Source organism: Nycticebus coucang, chromosome 22, assembly GCF_027406575.1.
Source record: "Nycticebus coucang isolate mNycCou1 chromosome 22, mNycCou1.pri, whole genome shotgun sequence".
In the NCBI taxonomy this organism is placed as follows: domain Eukaryota; kingdom Metazoa; phylum Chordata; class Mammalia; order Primates; family Lorisidae; genus Nycticebus; species Nycticebus coucang.
Genome location: NC_069801.1, coordinates 11,862,544 through 11,881,685, shown reverse-complemented (window position 1 = coordinate 11,881,685; position 19,142 = coordinate 11,862,544). Strand labels below are relative to the sequence as shown.

The 19,142-nt window shown below is 53.3% G+C and overlaps 1 protein-coding gene across 3 annotated transcripts; it reads left to right on the top strand.

Annotated features, from left to right (window-relative positions):
* The first annotated feature begins 314 nt into the window (after positions 1-314).
* Positions 315-16,838, top strand: ARHGEF19 (Rho guanine nucleotide exchange factor 19). Of its 3 annotated transcripts, XM_053576907.1 has the most exons (16): positions 3,250-4,499; positions 5,536-5,979; positions 6,367-6,651; positions 6,769-6,859; positions 6,937-7,013; positions 7,300-7,562; positions 8,355-8,515; positions 8,623-8,775; positions 9,035-9,164; positions 9,292-9,366; positions 9,538-9,627; positions 9,803-9,963; positions 12,273-12,431; positions 12,890-12,969; positions 15,476-15,580; positions 16,072-16,838. In XM_053576907.1, exons 2-16 carry the CDS (start codon positions 5,565-5,567, stop codon positions 16,227-16,229), a joined length of 2,403 nt encoding a protein of 800 aa, XP_053432882.1. In that variant the 5' UTR covers positions 3,250-4,499; positions 5,536-5,564; the 3' UTR covers positions 16,230-16,838. The 3 variants fall into 3 exon arrangements, 2 of the variants coding, with proteins under 2 accessions (XP_053432882.1, XP_053432881.1); XR_008376974.1 differs by having other exon boundaries at positions 315-5,979; positions 15,373-15,580; positions 16,072-16,115; XM_053576906.1 differs by having other exon boundaries at positions 3,250-5,979.
* The last annotated feature ends 2,304 nt before the right edge of the window (positions 16,839-19,142 follow it).

Below are 19,142 nucleotides of genomic sequence, written 5' to 3'. Positions count from 1 at the left end.
AGGTGGGTGAATTGCCTGAGCTCAGGAGTTCAAGACCAGCCTGAACCAAAGCAAGGCCCCATCTCTAAAAAAAAACTAGGTGAGTGTAGTGGCAGGTGCCAATAGTCCCAGCTACTTGGGAGGCAGAGGCAAGAGGATCGCTTGAGCCCAAGAGTTTGAGGTTGCTGTGAGCTTTGACTATACGGCACTCTACTAAGGCGACAAACTGAGACTGTCTCAAAAAAAAAAGAAAGAAAAGAAAAAGAAAAAAGTTTTTTTTTTTTTTTTTTTTTGTAGAGACAGAGTCTCACTTTATGGCCCTCGGTAGAGTGCCGTGGCCTCACACAGCTCACAGCAACCTCCAACTCCTGGGCTTAAGCGATTCTCCTGCCTCAGCCTCCCGAGTAGCTGGGACTACAGGCGCCCGCCACAATGCCCGGCTATTTTTGGTTGCAGTTTGGCCGGGGCCGGGTTTGAACCCGCCACCCTTGGTATATGGGGCCGGCGCCTTACCGACTGAGCCACAGGTGCCGCCTGAAAAAGAAAAAAGTTTTAAAAAGAGGCCAGGTGTGGTGGCCCATGCCTACGATCCCAACAGTTTGGGAGACCAGGGCAGGAAAAACAATTAAAGACAGGAGTTTAAGACCATTCCAGGCAACATAGTGAGACACCCCCCCCCCCCGCCATCTCTGCAAACAAACAAGACATATCAGCAGCTAGGTGTGGTGGGACACACCTGTAGTCCCAGCTACTCAGGAGGCTGAGGCAGGAGGATCCCTTGAGCCCAGAAATTTGAAGTTACAGTGAACTTTGGTGATGCTACTGCATTCCAGCCTGGGTGATAGAGCGAGACCCTATCTCTAAAAAAAAAGAAAAGAAAGAAAGAAACAATAGAAAACAATAGTACAAACAAAAATTTAAAAAGTACAAATGAAAAACCAATAGAATATAACTATGTACACGGTATTTACATTGTGTAAGGCATTGTAATTAATCTAAAGATGATTTAAAGCATATAGGAGGACGTAAGTAGGTGGTGTGCAAATACGCCACCATTTTATATCAGAGACTTGAGCATCCAAGGATTTTGGTACAGAGGCTGTCCTGGGGCGGATCTTGCATGGATACCAAGAGAGGACTGTACTTACCTGCTAAGTGGGAACCGTAACAGTGTCTACCCCACAGGGTCATGGTGGAGATTAAATGAATAAATACATGTGTAGTGCTCAGAACAATGCCTGGCAGGTAGTAAGTGTATAAGAAGAGTTATTAGCTCTACAAGTACTGATATTTGTATACATATTTATATTAAGTGTCTGGAATTGCCAGCTGTTCAAATAAATGACAGGTAGTATTAGGGGAAAAGCAGCTTCCCCTTTCTTGGGCTTGGGAAGATTGCCTGAGGCACAGACAGAGCAGCTATTTGCATTGGTTTATTGAGGGCTCAGTCAGTGTGGACTAGACTCTGGGAAGGCTTTACGGTAGAGGAGGCTGCTGGAGATGGTAGGGTCACTCCAGGCAGCAGGAAAGCATGGGTCATTTGTGAGGAGTGGCTGTGCTGGAACGGCCGTCCAGGATGATGCCCTATGTCATATCGCCAACTTTCAGATTTGATTTCCATTTCCCAACCATAGAGATGAGTGTTCCCATTTTACAGATGCAGTAAAAGGCTCAGAGTCATTAGAGTTCTCAGGGTCCCTAAGGTGTCCAGGATGTGGGAGGTTCTCCGTGAAGCTCCCAGGATGCTCTCCAGTCCCAAGAAGTCCCCTGAGCATGCTTCACATTTGGGAAGCTCCAGAAAGGGGTGACTTGTCTCCTAGGAGCAGGAGCAGTCTTCCTCCCCATCTTTAGGATAGAGCTCCAGGGTCTTTCAGAGCCTCACCAGGGCATAGGACTCCCATTGTTCCAGCCCCCCTCTTGTACCCCAGACTGGCCAAACCGGTTCTGGGGAAGGGGGGCGGGGAGCAGGCACGTTGAGACAGCCGCCTGCCTCTCTGCGAGGTTCCCTCCACCTTCACCAACCCCCTCCCTGCCCCACACAATACCAGGAGCTTGCATGGCCCTGCTCAGGGCCGTGCTGACATCGCCCCCTGAGGACTTGGCTGCAACCCCAGAGCCCCCAGGGTGTCCTGAAGCCCTGGACCGTGCTGGTAGCTGGACGGAGCTCCCTGGCTGAGGTAGGGCCCCAACCGGGTGCCAGCAGCCCCATTTTCCTACTGCCAATTTTCTCAAAGTCCTTTGTGCTGCTTGCCTGGCCTCTGATCCTGGCCCTGATCCCCTGTGGCTTCCTGGTGCTCTGTAGACTGCTTGATCTGGATCTCCTCTCTAGCCATGACGTCCCACTTGGCTTTGTCTGTTAGGGGGCAGAGGGACCCTGGCAGGGTCTCTGCTCCTCTAGGCAGCAGGGCAAGGGGCACCAGGGAAGGGTGCAGGGAAAAGCTGAGTATGGAAGGCCAGCAGCACTTCTCTGGACCCAGTGTTCAGGGACCCTCTCTAGCATACTGGCCAAGTGGGCCCACTGTCCTCTATAATTAGCAGTGCCAACTGGGTGGTCCTCTCCTCAGCCCCTGCCCCCATTCTGGGCTTATAGGGACACTTAGGATGACAGGTTTCTTAGACAGGGCATGGGGGGGTGGTCCCTTAGGAGCCACTTTACAGATAGGGATATGAAACTAAGGGGTGGGCTAGGACTTGCCTGAGGCCATGCAGCTGGTCATTGTCAATACCAGGCCTTGAACTTGGGGCAGGTTCCATTTAGTTTCTAGAATGACCTCGTGGGCACTAGAGTATGTCCTGTGATTATGTCCCTGTACATGGAGCCCGTTCTCTTCCTCAGGTTTGTTTTGTTTTGTTTTCTAACAGAGATGAGCTACACACAATATGAACACAGCTTTGCCCCACCTAAATTCCCAACACTGAGGCAAGGTGGGCCACGTCCCTGGCAGGCATCCCAGCGAGATGGGTCATTCTCATTGCTCCTTGGCCTGGGCATAGGTGGAGGTCAATATACTCCTGACCTCCCCCACTAGAGACCTGCCTCCAGCTTTGTCTCCTCAGAGAGGCTTCCTCCTACCCTCTCCCCACACTCACCTAGCCCTCTCCTCTGAGACCTTAATGGAGGTGCACCTGCCCCAAGGGCTCACTGTTTTGCTTATTTACCCTTGCCAATGATGGGGATCCCTCTGTGCCCTCCAGGGACTTCCAGATCCCACATAGAATCTGCAAGAATACAGGGAGCAGGGGTACGTGTACATGCTTGCACACGTGCACCCACAGAAGTAAGTGGGACTTTTGATTCCTGGAGAGAGAAAGACCTATCTGATGGGTAGTGGCCTCCTGTGCCTCCTTCCACCTGTTCCTATGGTGCAGTGTGTGTTTCTCCCTCACTGCTTCATCTTCCCCACCTGTGTGAAGACCCAAGCCACTGCCCCACCCCACTAGAGGAAGACTGAGGATATTAAGAATATTCTGAAGGGTGACTATCAATGACAAACTCCCAGCATGCACCAGATGTTTATATGCATTAATGGCAACTCTCACATTCGTGTTGGGAAGCTGGCTGACCATCCTTTTTCCAGATGAGAAAACTAAGGCTAGGAAAGCTTGCTCAGATGGGTACTCTTCAGGCTTGAGGGGCAGAGGCTAAAGGTACAAGGTTACCTAGAGCTCCCACTGTAAGGAGGGCCCCTTAGGAGCAGTCAGCCCCTTCTTTGGACTTCCCAGCAGTTGAGGGGCCGTGTAGAGAGAGTACAGCCCCCAGCAGCTGTCCCTCACTGGGTCTTCTCTTTCCTCTCTCTCTCCATGGGTCTCTGACTTGTTCAGGCCAAGGCTCTCTCCCTCCATGAGCACTGAGTCCCTGGGCATTTCAGCCAGGCAGCAGTTAGCTATTACCTCCTCCTGGAAGCCTTCCTGGAATCCTCAGGTTGAGTTGAGCCCAGTGTCCTACTCTGATGGCTCCTCTGGCTTGGCTCTTGCCAGCCTGAATTTATAAATTTTTGTTTTCTTGAAATGTTTGTCCATCTGTCTCCCTGGGTTTTTCTGGGCTTCATGTCTGTGTCTGAATATCTGGTCTGGATGAAATATTCAGTGTCTCTCGTCTCCATCTCCATCTCTGGGTCCCTGAATGTCTTAGCATCTGTGGTCTTTCTGTTTTGGAGTGCTTTGGGGTCTCGGTTTCTGAGTTGGTGTCTAAATGATCTCTATTTTCTCTAGGTCTGTCTCAATCTCTGTCTCCTAGGTCTCCTGGCCCTGCCAGGCTGGGAACTGCCCCTGTGGCCTGAGAGAGCCTCTGGGGGGGGGGGTCCTTGCTGCCCGGCCTGCCCACAGCGAGGCCAGGCTAGGGTAGGCCCCCGCCCAGCCCGCTGCCTGCTCCCTCCTTCCCTCCCTCCCTGCTGCTTGCCTCACCACAGGGTTTGATGAATCAAACTCTTTGTCTGGGTGGGATCTCCCCCAGCCAGCTGGGCAGAGAGAGGGCTTCCCCTGCCGGAGCAGCCGATCAGCAGCGGGCCTTGGCTGGAGAGGTGAGGGGCTACTGGAGGGCACCCAGAGGAAGGCCACACAGCAAAGGCTGTGGGCTTGGACCACTCTGGGATTATCAGTCCCTTCCTGATTCTTGATCCCCCTGGGAGCATGACCCTTTCAGCCTGGTCCACACAGGGGCTGGGAGCTGGGATAGGGAAAATCCCCTCTTTTCCTCCAAGCTGGGGGGCTGGGTGACATCCCTGCCTTTCTCTGGGAGGGCCCAGCCTGATCTGGGTGGTGGCTTGCCTGCCAGTTTGTGACCTTCCCAGCCAGCTTGGCATGGGTGTGGGCACCACTCAGCGCTGAAGGCCTCAATTCTGGGCATGGTAGGGGGGGCATCACCCAAGCTAGGACTTGTGGGCCTGTGTGTTTGTGTGTTCTGGTGTGTGTATGTAAATAGAACGGAGTGTGAGAAAGCTTGGGGTATATGTGTACAAATATCAAATGAGTCGGTGTGTGTTTGTGAGAAAGTGTATTTAGTTGTATAAAAATGAGTGTCTGTGAATGTGTGAGCCTGAGGTTGAGATGTCTGAGTGTATCTGTGAAAATGTGCATGTCCATATGTGTACTTGGGAGAAAATGTGTGCTTATATATTTTGGAACATGAATTTATGTGACAGTGTATGTATCTGCATGTGTGATTGCATGTCTGTGTGTTAGAGAATGCACAAGGTTGTTAAAACCATAGACTCAAAAGCTGAAATGGCTGCATGTGAATCCTGGCTTTGCTGTTTCCCAAATAACAAGCGCTCTGTGCCCCACTTTCCTCACCTGTAAAATAGGGGTGATAACAGCATCAACTCATAGGGTTTTCATGATGATGAAATGAGATAATACGTGTAAAGTACTTGGCATGTCATTCAAGAAGTGCCAGGTAAGCATGAGCTATTATTATATAACTAAGTGTGTGAGTGTGCTTGTACAAATGTATGTACACACTTGTAAACAAGCGTTCATCCAGGCCTCCAGGATGTAGTGGCTTACTGGCCAGCCCTGCTGTCCTATATCTAGGGTCTGATCCCTTTTCTCCTACAGGCCCAGGTGGGTGGCTAAGCAAAGGAGGAATGGACTGTGGGCCACCTGCTACCCTCCAGCCCCACCTGGCTGGGCCACCTGGCACTGCCTGCCACCCAGTAGCTGTGTGCCAGCAAGAGAGTCTGTCCTTTGTGGAGCTGCCCACCCTGCAGCCTCCAAACCCTGTGTGTCTGGACCTTTTCCCTGTTGCCCCAGAGGAGCTGTGGGCTCCTGGCAGCCGCTGGTCCCTGGGGACCCCTGCCCCCCTCCAAGGGCTGTTATGGCCAGCATCCTTAGGAGGTGCAGAGGCAGAGATCTCCACCAGTGGAGGAATACGGCCCAGCAGGGCTGGCAGCTGGCCACACTGTCCTGCTGCCCCGCCCCCAGCTCTGGAGGGCCCCTGGAGTCCCCAGCATCCACAGCCACAGCGCCGGGCCAGCCATGGCTCTGAGAAGAAGTCAGCCTGTGAGTCACCTTGGGGGAGGTGTGGCCCCATGGGATGGATAGGGAGGCACTGGGGGGTTCTTTTAGACGCCTTTAAGTCCTAAGTTCCCTCCAAAGTCAGGACAAGTAGTAGGTTTTAGTGACAAGGAAACTAGGGCTCAGGAAGGCAAGTGACCTGTCCAACTTACATAGCAAGTCACTGTCCTGGGTTCCCTCTTCACCCACCCTCTGCCCACTGCAGTAGGGACTGCTCTCTTCACACCTTTTTTAACCCTATTGCTCTGGGGACCAGCTGCCAGCAGAATCCCGGCCTCTTCCCCAGGCCTGATAGGTGAACCTCAGATGCTCAGGGAGGAGGCTGGAGGGCCCCAGTGGGTGGCCTGTGCTCTCACACACCCCTACCCCCAGGGCGCAAGATGCGGGTGTACCAGCGTGAGGAGGTCGAGGGCAGCCTAGAGGCTCAGGATGTCTTCCTGGAGCCCAGCCAGACCTTGCAGGAGCAGGCCCCAAGCACAGATGAGCCTAGACCCCGGGAGCTGTCTGCATGCACACGACCGAGCCTCGAAGGGCCTGAGCGAAGGCGCTTCTCAGCGTCTGAGCTGATGACCCGTCTGCACTCTTCGCTGCGCCTGGGGCGGAATTCAGCATCCAGGGCACCCACTCCTGCGTCTGGCACTGAAGCAGCCCGGGAAGGTACCAGCTCCCTTCCGGGGCCCCGACACCGCCAGGGTGCTGGTCAGTTGGGGTGTGGTGCCCCCGTGTCCAGGGCCACTCTCTGGACTACCCGCATCCAGCCCTCACTCTCTCCAGGAAAAGCATCTGGAAGGGAGTCGCGAGGTGTAGAGATGCGGTTGGACCGTGTGTCGCTGCCTGACCCTGTCGACTCAAGCGAGCGCTCCAGGTACCACCCCCCTCTCTGGGGTTGGGTCCCAGGCAGGGTGTAGGTAAAGAAGGGCCCTGACGCTCTCTGTTTCCTAGGCTAGACACGCAAGAAGAGCCTTCTTTGGGTACCAGGAGCGCCAGCGAACGGCGCCAGTCACGATTCCTCCTTAACTGTACGTGGGAGGGGGTCACAGAGGAACCGGCTGGGATGTGGAAACGGGGAAACTGGGGTTTGGAAAGTTAAGAGGTAGGGATCGTATGAGGAGAGAATGGAAGTCTCAGTACAGTATCTAGCACAGGGACTAGCATGCAGTTGCTCAATTAATGTTTATGGGATGAATGAATTCACTGTGGCGAGATATCTGAACTTCCGCAAAAGCTTAAGTGAGGTGGGTCCTTGGGAGGCCCGACGGGCGCCCCACGGCCCCATCCCGCCGCGTCTCTCCTTTTCCCGCCCAGCCGTACTCTACCAGGAATACAGCGACGTGGCCAGCGCCCGCGAACTGCGGCGGCAGCAGCGCGAGGAGGAGGGCCCGGGGGACGAGGCCGAGGGCGCGGAGGAGGGGCCCGGGCCGCCTCGCGCCAACCTCTCCCCAAGCAGCTCCTTCCGCGCGCAGCGGTCGGCGCGCGGCTCCACCTTCTCCCTGTGGCAGGACATCCCCGACGTGCGCGGCAGCGGCGTGCTGGCCACGCTGAGCCTGCGTGACTGCAAACTGCAGGAGGTGGGCGCGGGGACCGGGCGGGGCGGGGCCTCCAGGGGTACCAGCCGGGGGGCGGTCCTGGGGCCCGGAGCGGGTGGGGCTACAGAAGGGACCGGCCCGGAGTATATGATCCCGGGACCCAGCGGCGACACTGGGCATAAGGGGACGGGGCCACGGAGGGCAAGGCTGGAAGAGGGTGTGGTCCTGGGGCTCAGATGAGGGTGGGGGCAACTGAAGGGGCGGGGGGTAAGTACTTAATGGGGGACTTATCCGGATCCGGGCCAGGAGGGTGCGGGGCCACAAACAGGGGACACCGGTGGCCCTGTCGATTGGGAGAGTGGATGCTAGGACCTCACTAGTTGGTGCTGGGTGGAAGCGAGGGCAGAGCAGGGGCGCCCAGAGCAAGTGGAGAACTAAGCAGGGGTGGGAAAGGGGCGGGTCCATGGGGCGTGGCCTAGGGTAGGGCAGGGCCAGGGGCGGAGCCACTGGGAGGGCAAACGCCTGGTGGGCGTGAGACCAGGTGGGCGGGGCGGGGCATCAGGGGCGGGGCTAATGGAAGGGCTCACCGCAGACGGGGCAGGCACCAGGGTGACTTGGAAGTAGAGTAAGGGGCGAGGTCGAGGACTCCAGTTGGGTTTGTACAATTGCCCGCGTCTAGAAATGGATCCCCAGACTCGCCCTGCGCCAGATTAGGGGTGGAGGCTAGAGAAGAGGCGGGGACGCAGGGTGTGGCTGTGTCTAGAGGATGCGAAGCCAGGGCGTCTGGGGTGGGCTGGGTTCAGCCATTTCAACCTGGTGTCCACCTTCCCTTAGGCCAAGTTTGAGCTGATCACATCCGAGGCCTCCTACATCCACAGCCTGTCAGTGGCCGTGGGACACTTCCTAGGCTCTACTGAGCTAAGTGAGTGTCTAGGGGCCCAGGACAAGCAGTGGCTGTTTTCCAAACTGCCTGAGGTCAAGAGCACCAGCGAGAGGTGAGGAAGGAGTGTGGCCTGGCCGAGGGCCGGAACCAAGGCTGTTGGTGACCAGCTCTCACATCTGGGACCTCTGTCCTGGCTCTGACTCCTCGATGACCCTGCAGGTTCCTGCAGGACCTGGAGCAGCGGCTGGAGGCAGATGTACTGTGCTTCAGTGTGTGCGATGTGGTCTTGGACCACTGCCCAGCCTTCCGCCGAGTCTACCTGCCCTATGTCACCAACCAGGCCTACCAGGAGCGCACCTACCAACGCCTGCTGTAGGCCTGGGAGATCTGAAGAGGGGAGGATAGAGGGAGTCTCAGGCAGGTATAGGCACAGAAGACTGAGTAAGGAGGGGTGACACTAGGACGGGAGATGTCCCTGAAAGGGTCTCTGCAACCAGGGTAAGGTGAGACCAACCCCAAGCGGTAGAAAGGATGTGCTGAGAAGGTACCTGGAGAGCCAGTGAGTAGCTGAGGTTATGGGTCCCAGGAATTCAGGCCCACCTGTGACTCCAGAACCCTTCCCATCTTCCAGCCTAGAGAACTCCAGGTTCCCCAGCATCCTGGCTCGCCTGGAGGAGTCTCCTGTGTGCCAACGCCTACCCCTCACTTCCTTCCTCATCCTGCCCTTTCAGAGGATCACCCGGCTCAAGATGCTGGTGGAGGTAACTAGGGAGGACTAGATTACAGTGATGGCTGGGCAAGCTGTGCCATGGTGACCTCCACGGTGGGCATGGGCAAGGTCATAGGGGGAGGATGTGCCTGCCTCATTGCATTGATCCCACTTTCCAGAACATTCTGAAGAGGACAGCACAGGGCTCTGAAGATGAAGACATGGCCACCAAGGCCTTCAATGCTCTTAAGGAGGTGAGCTCAGCAGCGCAGGGGCTGCTTGGCTCCTGAGGGCCTCCCTGGACCCCTAGCATATCTCTAAGAGACCCTTCAGCCATCAGTCTCTGGTCCCTAGGTAGGAGTCTGAGGCTGGGCTCTGGGAGCCTGAGTTAAGGGGCTGCAGGTGACCCACTCATGGCCTTGCAGCTGGTGCAAGAGTGCAACGCCAGTGTACAGTCCATGAAGAGGACAGAGGAGCTCATCCACCTGAGCAAGAAGATCCACTTTGAGGGCAAGGTGCACTCAGGATGGGGCACATGAAGGGACAGCTCTTGTTCTCTCCTTGCCGGGGGGACTTCAGGCCAGTTCATCACTGCCCACACCCTCCAATCTCCCACCCTGTGCTGTCTGCCTGGTGCCTCTGAGTCTGACCTGTCCTCTCTCCCCTTACCCACTCCTCTCATCCCCCCAGATCTTCCCGCTCATCTCTCAGGCCCGCTGGCTGGTTCGGCATGGGGAGCTGGTGGAGCTAGCACCACTACCCGCAGCACCCCCTGCCAAGTTGAAGCTGTCCAGCAAGGCAGTCTACCTGCACCTCTTCAATGATTGCTTGCTGCTCTCTCGGCGGAAGGAGTGAGTCGGGGCAGGGATGGGAGTAGCTAGATCAGAGCCAGGCTCCTTTCTTCCCCACCACTGGTCATGGAAGCCCTAGCCTGTGCCAGGCTGTGCTGCCAGGGCATAGGGAACCTAGAAGTCTCCTGACGCAAAGGCAGAAATGTGCTGAAGGTCCATCTTCCGGATGAGAGTCAAGGGCTGGACTGTGTGCAGATGACTTAAAGCTGCTCTGAGCTTAAGCCAGTTAGAGCAGAGATTAAGAGCACGACCCTGGAGTCCCAACTGTGCGCTGAGTCATAGCAATGCTGACAGCCAACATTTACTCAGCACCTATTCTATGTCAGGCATGCTGTGTACATTATCCTCTTTTATCCTCCAAATACCTCCCTAGGAAGTAGACTCCCTTGTTATTCTCAGATCGTGGATCTGATAGGTGGGGGAATCCAGGAGGAAGCCACGTCTGTCTGAAGCTAGATCCCAAGCTCTTACTCACTGTACTATCCTGCCTTCCGTGTGTAGAGACCACCACATACAGAGATTCAGTGTGAAAATAACACATCAAGGGCGGCGCCTGTGGCTCAGTCGGTAAGGCGCCGGCCCCATATACCGAGAGTGGCGGGTTCAAACCCGGCCCCGGACAAACTGCAACCAAAAAATAGCTGGGCGTTGTGGCGGGTGCCTGTAGTCCCAGCTACTCGGGAGGCTGAGGCAAGAGAATTGCTTAAGCCCAGGAGTTGGAGGTTGTTGTGAGCTGTCTACCGAGGGCCATAAAGTGAGACTCTGTCTCTACAAAAATAATAATAATAATAAAATAACACATCAAAAGAATTTAGCACAGTGCCTCATGTATAGTGAACATGTAGCTGTGAATATTATAAGTGAGGGAGGAGGAAGTCTTGCAGGATGAGGTAAGTCTTAAGTCTGGATGGGATAAGGACGGACATCTTATGCCATAAGAATTTATTCCTAATTTATTTGCTTCCTGTGCTTGGTGGCTTGTGCCTGTAATCCCAGCCTTTCGAGGCAGGAGAATTGCTTGAGGCCAGGAGTTTGAGACCTGATTCATTTGTTCATTCAATAACCTGTTGTTGAATCCCTGTTCTGTACTAAGCCATCCGCTGAGTGCTGAGGACATAAATATGAATAAGAAATGTTCTCTGCTCACAGGAGCTCTCAGACCAGTAAGAATATATCCTGACAGCCACATTATCAGGGTTTTGATGGGAGGATGTACTATGGTAGCTCCTGGTGTGGGGCGAAAATCAGTAATGCTTCATGGAGGAAGGGACATTTGAGCTAAGTTTTGAAGGATGAGTAGGAGTTTTACAGGTAGAGAGGTAGTTTGGAGGAGGGGTTGGGGGGGTACAGTGAAACCATAATAACATATAAGAGCAAACTGTCTTTGGGGAATGATGAAGCCTAATGTGGCTGGATTTGTAAAGAAGCCGGGCAGGAGAGGGAATGGGATGCTGAAAGGCATGGTAGAGAGATTAGATGTTTTCTTTCCTTCTTTCTCTTTTTCTTTCCTCTGGGTTGGAGTTTTTCAGAGGGCAGCCAGGAGCCTGGAGAGAGTTAGGCAGAGGGGTGGCATATGACTCCTGGCCAGTTTAGAGTATGGATGGGAGGGGGAGAATCAGAAGGTCATTCTCAGGAGAGGGTAGATGCTCCAGAGGTGATAGGATGCTTCTAGATAGGTGGATTCCAGGACCAATATGGAGAAAGAGCTGCCAGTTGAGTGTTGGGGGACGGGATAGAAAGGGGTGTACATGTCATTTGAGTTTCCTCTTGGGCAAACTGGTGAAGTCTGTCGCTGGAAGAGACAGGCATGAAGGGGATCAGTTTGAGCTTTGTTTAGACGTGTTGAGATGAAGGAAGCTGTGGAGCACCCTCCACTTGCCATCCACCTGTCCTTCCCAGTTTGAACCCAAACTGGGGCCAGGCACCATCAGACCCTGAGATACAGCAGCAAAAATCAAGGTTCATCTTTCATGGGGCCTATGTACAGGCCAGGGAGCTGTCTAGTTGGCCTCAGAACCGGATCTTGGGGGAGAGGTTCAGAGAGAATTAGAAAGTATGCCTGGGGGTCAGAGATTGCGCCATCCCCTCCTGCCTCTGTCAGTGAGCCAGCAGGAAAGGAGCTTCTGGATCCTCATGGAGACTTTGCTGGCCACTGGGGAAGCAGTGCCTTGTATAGAAGGACAACCCTGGGAAGGCCACTGGAGGAGAAGGCAACCCCATCTCCTCCCTTCCATCAGAACCTGCCTCCCAAGGGTGGGCCCTGAGAGCCGGGCCCGGGCTGGGCTGACCTCCCTGTCCTGATCCTCCAGGCTAGGGAAGTTTGCTGTTTTTGTCCACGCCAAGATGGCTGAGCTGCAGGTGAGGGACCTGAGCCTCAAGCTGCAGGGCATCCCTGGCCACGTGTTCCTCCTCCAGCTTCTCCATGGGCAACGTACAAAGCACCAGTTCCTACTGAGGGCCCGGACTGAGTGAGTAGGCCTGGGTATGGGGAGAGGATCCCCCCAACGTACTTACAAGGCCTAGAGGTGCCTGTGAAATCCCTACATGTGTTCCCCAAGTATCCCGCTCTTCCCTAACATGAGCAGGGATGGAAGGTTGGGTGGTCAGAACAATAGTATGTACCCTGCAGGTGGTACCCAGGGGCTGTCCATCTCCTCCTCAGCCTCTGGACATCTCTCTTGGACATAAACCCCTGTACCCTTCTACCTCAGACTTTAGGATAGAGGTGTTAGGCAGGACAGGGCCTGTTCTTATGCTCAGCTGAGCAGGGGACAGACTTGGGTACAAGGATGGGAGATGGGCCACAGTGTGGGGCAGATGTAACCTGGGTGGTGCTAGGTCTGGACATTAAACCCAATTCTCAGCACCCTTCCCTGGATGACTGCATTTTGCATGTTATGACAACTCAGTCCCCCCCCTTCCCTAGAAGTGAGAAGCAGCGATGGATCTCAGCCCTGTGCCCCTCGAGCCCCCAGGAGGATGAAGAGGTCATCAGTGAGGGGGAAGGTAGCAGCCCACCCCTAGCCATTCCCTGGGCTGGGTTGCCTGGCTCCCTGTCTCCTCCCATCCTGGGTGCTGTGTTGCTGGCAGGGCAGTGAGCAGGCAGGGATGGCTCTGAGGAACCCTGAAGGCTGGGCAGGATTTACAAAGGACAGTCAACCCCATGTGCATGAACAGCACTCTGGAGATTATAAAGGCCTTTATAGGCACCCATTTCATCCCCATGAACAGAGATCCAGAGGTGAAATGACTTGGCCAAGTTCAACCAGCTAGTAAGTGGCAGAGCTGGGACTGAAGCCCAGGTCTATCTCTATGTTTGTGTCAGGTACAAAGTGGGCAGGATGAGAGTGGTCAGGGTGGGAGGGCTGGTGATAACAGTGCTGCAGGACGAAGGATCTGCTGAATAGAGATTGAGGCTTCTCCTTGGGGTGTGAAGTGGGACCCTAATCATAGAGGGCCTTGATCTGTTGGGCATTAGGTAACTAGTGAAGGGGTTTTTTTTGGCAGTTTTTGGCCAGGGCTGGGCTTGAACCCACCACCTCCGGCATATGGGGCTGGAGCCCTACTCCTTTGAGCCACAGGCGCTGCCCACTAGTGAAGGTTTTTTTTTTTTTTTTTTTGTAGAGACAGAGTCTCACTTTATGGCCCTCGGTAGAGTGCCGTGGCCTCACACAGCTCACAGCAACCTCCAACTCCTGGGCTCAAGCGATTCTCTTGCCTCAGCCTCCCGAGTAGCTGGGACCACAGGCGCCCGCCACAACGCCCGGCTATTTTTTGGTTGCAGTTTGGCCGGGGCTGGGTTTGAACCCGCCACCCTCGGCATATGGGGCCGGCGCCCTACCGACTGAGCCATAGGTGCCGCCCAACTAGTGAAGGTTTTTAAGCAAGTTAGGGCTGAAGGGAGGTAGTGAAGGGGAAGGAAGGGAACTCATTACCACTGAGCACCTGCCCTGTGCCAGGCCCAGGCCTAGGGGCTTTTTATTTGCATTTATTTTATTTAATTCTTATGGCGACCCTATGAGGTAGACTCATTGTCTTTATTTTTCCTATCTGAGAAAGTGGAGGCTCAGGCTGGGCGTGGTGGCTCACGCCTATAATCTTAGCACTCTGGAAGGCCCAGGTGGGAAGATTGCTTGAGCTCAGGAAATTGAGACCAACCTGAGTGAGAGTGAGACTTTGTGTCTACTAAAAATAGAAAAAATAGGGCGGCGCCTGTGGCTCAAGGAGTAGGGCGCTGGTCCCATATGCCGGAGGTGGCGGGTTCAAACCCAGCCCCAGCCAAAAACCACAAAAAAAAGAAAAAAAAAAATAGAAAAAATAAATTAGCAGGGCATTTGTGGCAGGTGCCTGTAGTCCTAGCTATTCAGGAGGCTGAGGCAGGAGGATCACTTGTGCCCAGCAGTTTGAGGTTGCTGTGAACTAGGCTGATGCCATGGCACTGTAGCCTAGGGCAACATCTAAAAAGAGAGAGAGAGGGGCGGTGCCTGTGGTTCAAAGGGGCGGCCACATATGCCGGAGGTGGTGGGTTCAAACACAGCCTCGGCCAAAAAAACAAAAAAAAGTTAAAAAGAGAGAGAGAGAAGGAAGGGAGAAAAGAAAAGAAAAGAAAAAGAAAATGGAGGCTCAGAAATTTCAAGTAACTTGCTAACTTGCTCATGGTTACACAACCAATAGGTGGCCAAGCTGGATTCAAGCCAGGGCCAGCCCACCTGGTCATGTCTGGAATGAGGCAGTCTCTCTGGCTCAAGCTGGGAGTTCCATTTGGGCTAGGATGAGCTCCCTGTCTCAGACAGGTGGTCAGAAGACCCCTGGGAAATAACACTTGACCCTGAAGAATGAGAAGACAGTAGTCATGAAAAAATCGGGGGAAGGGTACTCCTGGCAGGAGGAACAGCCAATGCAAAGACCCTGCAAAGGTGGGAGGGAGCTTAGAGTGTTGAGGAACAGCAGGGAGGCCAGAGTGGCAGGAGCTCTGTGAGTGAGGGGAGAGAGGGAGAAGGGAGGAAGTGAAGTTAGCAAGGGGACAGTGCCAGACCCTGCAGAGCTTTGTGGACCCTGGAGGGATGGGACTTTGGACTTTTTCCCAAGAGGATGGGAAGTCCTAGAGGGTTTCAAACAGGGAGTTGATGTGGCTTGAGTCCTAGTAGGGAAGGATGGATCTGAGAGAGCAGCAGAGGGCATAGGAGGGGCCATTACTGCATTTTGTGTGGGATGAGGGGCAGTTGGACATTGGGAACTGAAGGTCAAAATCAAGGTGTTAGATTCATCTGGGCAGGAGAGAACCATTGGGGCAGAGGCAGCAACTGAAACTGGGACTGGGGTCCTCTAGCACTTGTGATTAGGGTAAGAGGGGAGAAGAGCAGCCAGGGTGGGCAGAAGGTGCCTGACATCCTGCATGTGGACCTGCAGCGTGGGAGGGGCAGAGGAGAAGAAGCTACAGTGCTGCCCACTACTGCTCCTCCCTGCCCCATCCTGCCCCTGCGACTACCTGACCCTGCCCTTGGACTGTCAGACCACCCCCAGGTTCAGTGTGTTAGGACATACAAGGCACTGCAGCCAGATGAGCTGACCTTGGAAAAGACTGACATCCTGGCCGTGAGGACCCGGACTAGTGATGGTAAGAGGGGCCTTCTGGAGAGGCCTCCCCAAAGGGGCTCCTCAGGAGAAGTGATTTAATTAGTTCTGTATTTATTTCCTATGGTTTCTGTAACAAGTTACTATAAACTGGGTGATTAAAAAAAACAGGAGGGAGTTTGATGCCTAAGATATCACAGGGAAAAGTTACGTAAGTGTTGATCAACCACAGCATGCAGGAATCAGGTTAGACAAGAGGAGTCACTTCCTGCTTGTAAAGTTGTAGGATGAACAGTGACAGGGAGAGTGGGAAATACCCTTCTCAGGGGATGTCAGGAAAAACAGGTCAGAAGTTCATCTACAAGACAGCTAGAGGCAGGGTCCTTACTGGAGCTGGGAGATGCTGAGATGTTGTCACCTTGGCCCCAGGGGTGCAGACAAGGCTTGCATCAGGGGCCGAGGTGTTCCCTCCTAGTTCGGGCCCTGGTGCCCCTTTGATGCCACTGATGCTGCTCTTGGCCTGTGTGTCCGTAGGCTGGCTGGAAGGGGTGCGCCTGGCAGATGGCGAGAAAGGGTGGGTACCCCAAGCCTACGTGGAAGAGATCAGCAGCCTCAGTGCCCGCCTCCGAAACCTCCGGGAGAACAAACGGATCACGAGTGCCACCACCAAACTGGGGGAGCCCCCTGCCTGATGGGTGGCTATGGCCTGGGACAGCAGCTCTGGAGGGGGTCAGCAGTCTCCATGCTCCAGGCCACCGCTGCCTGCACTTCTGTTCAGTGACCCTGGCATGGAGGGCTCCAAAGGGTCTCCCCTGTCCTCATGCTCTAAACATCCTCACTTCAGGGCCGAGGGCAGTTTCTTCGTCTGGCATGGGGGCCACAACAGGTGACTGCTGATATCTGGCAAGGACTGGGGCCCTCTCTCTTCCATGCCCTTGACCCTGGATGACTCTTGGTTTCTCTGGCAGGGGCCTGGCCAGGGAGTGCTCTGGTTGTGGTAGATGCTGGGACCTATATGTCTGTGGGGTCTTCACTACCACCTCTCCTGGCCAGAACCCTGAGAGGGTACTGGTTGCTGTGACTTGTCTGTAAATAAACTCTCATAATGCCTTTGCTTAGAGTCTGTGAGCCATCTGGTGTTGTGGCCCCCACCCCTGCCAACCCTATTTCCCCAGGTAAAGATGGGGGAATGGGGTTTTGCTTCCCAGGGGGTCGGCTTTCTCTAGAGTTTAACCATAGGAGGGAGACTGGGGGCAAAATATCTGTTAGTCTGCTTCCAGCTACAATAAGAAAATGTCAGATTCAAATAGGCTTAAATATTAAACAAATGTTATTAGTTCTTATATTTGTTTTCTACGGCTTCTATAACAAATTACTACAAACTGGGTGACTTAAAGCAACAGAAATATCTCTAACAGTTCTAGAGTTGGGCAGCACCTGTGGCTCAGTGAGTAGGGTGCTGGCCCCATATACAGGGTGGCAGGTTCGAACCAGGCCCTACCAAACTGCAACAAAAAAAATAGCCAGGCATTATGGCCGGCGCCTGTAGTCCCAGCTACTCAGGAGGCTGAGACAAGAAAATCGCTAAGCCCAAGAGCTAGAGGTTGCTGTGAGCTGCGACGCCACAGCACTCTACTGAGGGTGAGAAAGTGAGACTCTGTCTCTAAAAAGAAAAGAAAAGAAAAAACAGTTCTAGAGTCTAGGAGTCCAAAATCAGTATCACTGGGCCAAAATTTGGATGTTGGGAGGACTGCGCTTCACCTGAAGGCTCTAGGGGAGAATCGTTCCTGGACTCATGGCCTCCACTGGCTGCCAGCACTCTTTGGTTTGCAGCCACATGACTCCAATCTCTGCCTCTGTGGTCACTGTCTTCTCTGTGTGTCTGCATCAAATCTTCTGCCTCCCCTTATAAGCAAGTTATTGCATTTAGAGCCTACCCAGATAATCTCCCCATCTCGTGATCCTTAAATCACATAAGCTCACCCCATCATTTTTGTCATAAAAGTAACACAGATTGCAAGGATTAGAGGCTATCTTCTGCGGATCATTTTTCAGCCTACTACAGGTCTCGTAGTTGAGAAGCATAGAGGAAATGTGGGCTTCAGGTAAGGCGTGATCCAGTGGCCCATTGATGTCATTGAGGATCCAGTTCTTTCCATTTCTCTACTCTGTTGTCCTTAGTTTTGTCTTTATCTTAAGGCTTCCAAACACCAAACATGGAAGAAGAGAATTTGTCTCAGCATTCCCCAAGTCCTGGGGTTCTCTCTGATTGGACTTCTGGGCTGATCATGGCAGTCAGAGGATGGTGTGTGCTGATAGGCCTGGCCTAAGTCATGTGCTCTATCCCTGGAACTAGACTGGGGTGTTGTCTTCTCTGGAATCTCATGGATCCCCAAGTGGAATTTGGTGGCTGCTGCAAAAGGGGGGTGGGGGGCATTGCCAGAGAGGCCGATGTTTACTGAAATACAACTTACTCAAGTCAGCGGAAAGACCTGGAAATAATGAGATGTGAACACTAGGGGATGGGAGCATCTTTCAGCCCTCAAAAACAGGTCGCAGGGAAAAGAAAACAGATGAGTCAGGGTGGTTCCAGGGGCAGGGGGGAAAAGCTCAGATCAGGGATTCTTTGGGAATTACTTTTGAACATGGAATAGTATAGGGATGTGACCATTTCTCCAAGGGAGGTGTGGGGTGTACGGGCTTAGGGAGTAGACGCATTTGAATTTGAATTGGTTCTGACATTGATACCCCACATGATTTAAAAAACTGAACCTATTATTACAGAACAGCTGCAAAGATTGTACAGAAAGTTCCATATGCTCCTCTTACAGTTTTTCCCATTGTTAGCATCTTACATGACTATGGTGTAGTTGTCAAAACGAAGAAACCAACCCTGGAACATTGCTATTAACTGAGTTCCAGACTTTATTCAGATTTCACCGGGTTTCCCACTAACGTCCTTTTCTGTTCTGGGCCCCAGTCCAGGATCCCACATTGCATTTAGTTGTCACGTCTTAGGTCTTTCTCTGGTCCGTGACAGTTTCTCAGTGTTTCCTTGGTTTTCATGACCTTGACAATTTGAGGCGTTCTGGTCAGTATTTTATAGACTATCCCTCAATTTGGGTTCATCTGATATTTTTCTCATGACTAGACAGGAGTTAACGGGTTTGAGGGAAGAATACCACAGAGGTAAATAAAATGCCTCTGGTCACATGACATTAGGAAGTATGTGATGTCCACGTGACTCATCACTGGTGATGTTAGCCTCAATGACTTGACTGAGGTTTTTCTCCTCGTGAAGTTGGTCTTTTCCCCTTTCCGTCTGTTCTTTGGAAGCAAGTGGAGCCCACACTCAAGTTAGGGGGGGTATACTTCACTTCTTGGTGGAATATAAGTATCTACATCTATGTAAAATTTGGAATTCTTCTGTAAGGAAATTTTGGTTCCTTTTCCTCCATTTCTTTGATTAGTTACTTACAGGTATGCATAGCTTAACAATGGGGTTAGGAGATTTCATGGCTATGCAAACATCATGGAATGCACTTACCAGACCTAGACGGAGGAGCCTGCTATACAACTAGGCTGATGGTTTGGCCTATTGCTCC

Bases quoted from the DNA above. Each gene is read 5' to 3' on its own strand.
- ARHGEF19 (XM_053576906.1), top strand. From the start codon at position 5,430: ATGTACACACTTGTAAACAAGCGTTCATCCAGGCCTCCAGGATGTAGT. The intron at 8,516-8,622 runs GTGAGGAAGGAG...ATGACCCTGCAG, and splicing joins GTCAAGAGCACCAGCGAGAG to GTTCCTGCAGGACCTGGAGC. The intron at 9,964-12,272 runs GTGAGTCGGGGC...CTGATCCTCCAG, and splicing joins CTGCTCTCTCGGCGGAAGGA to GCTAGGGAAGTTTGCTGTTT.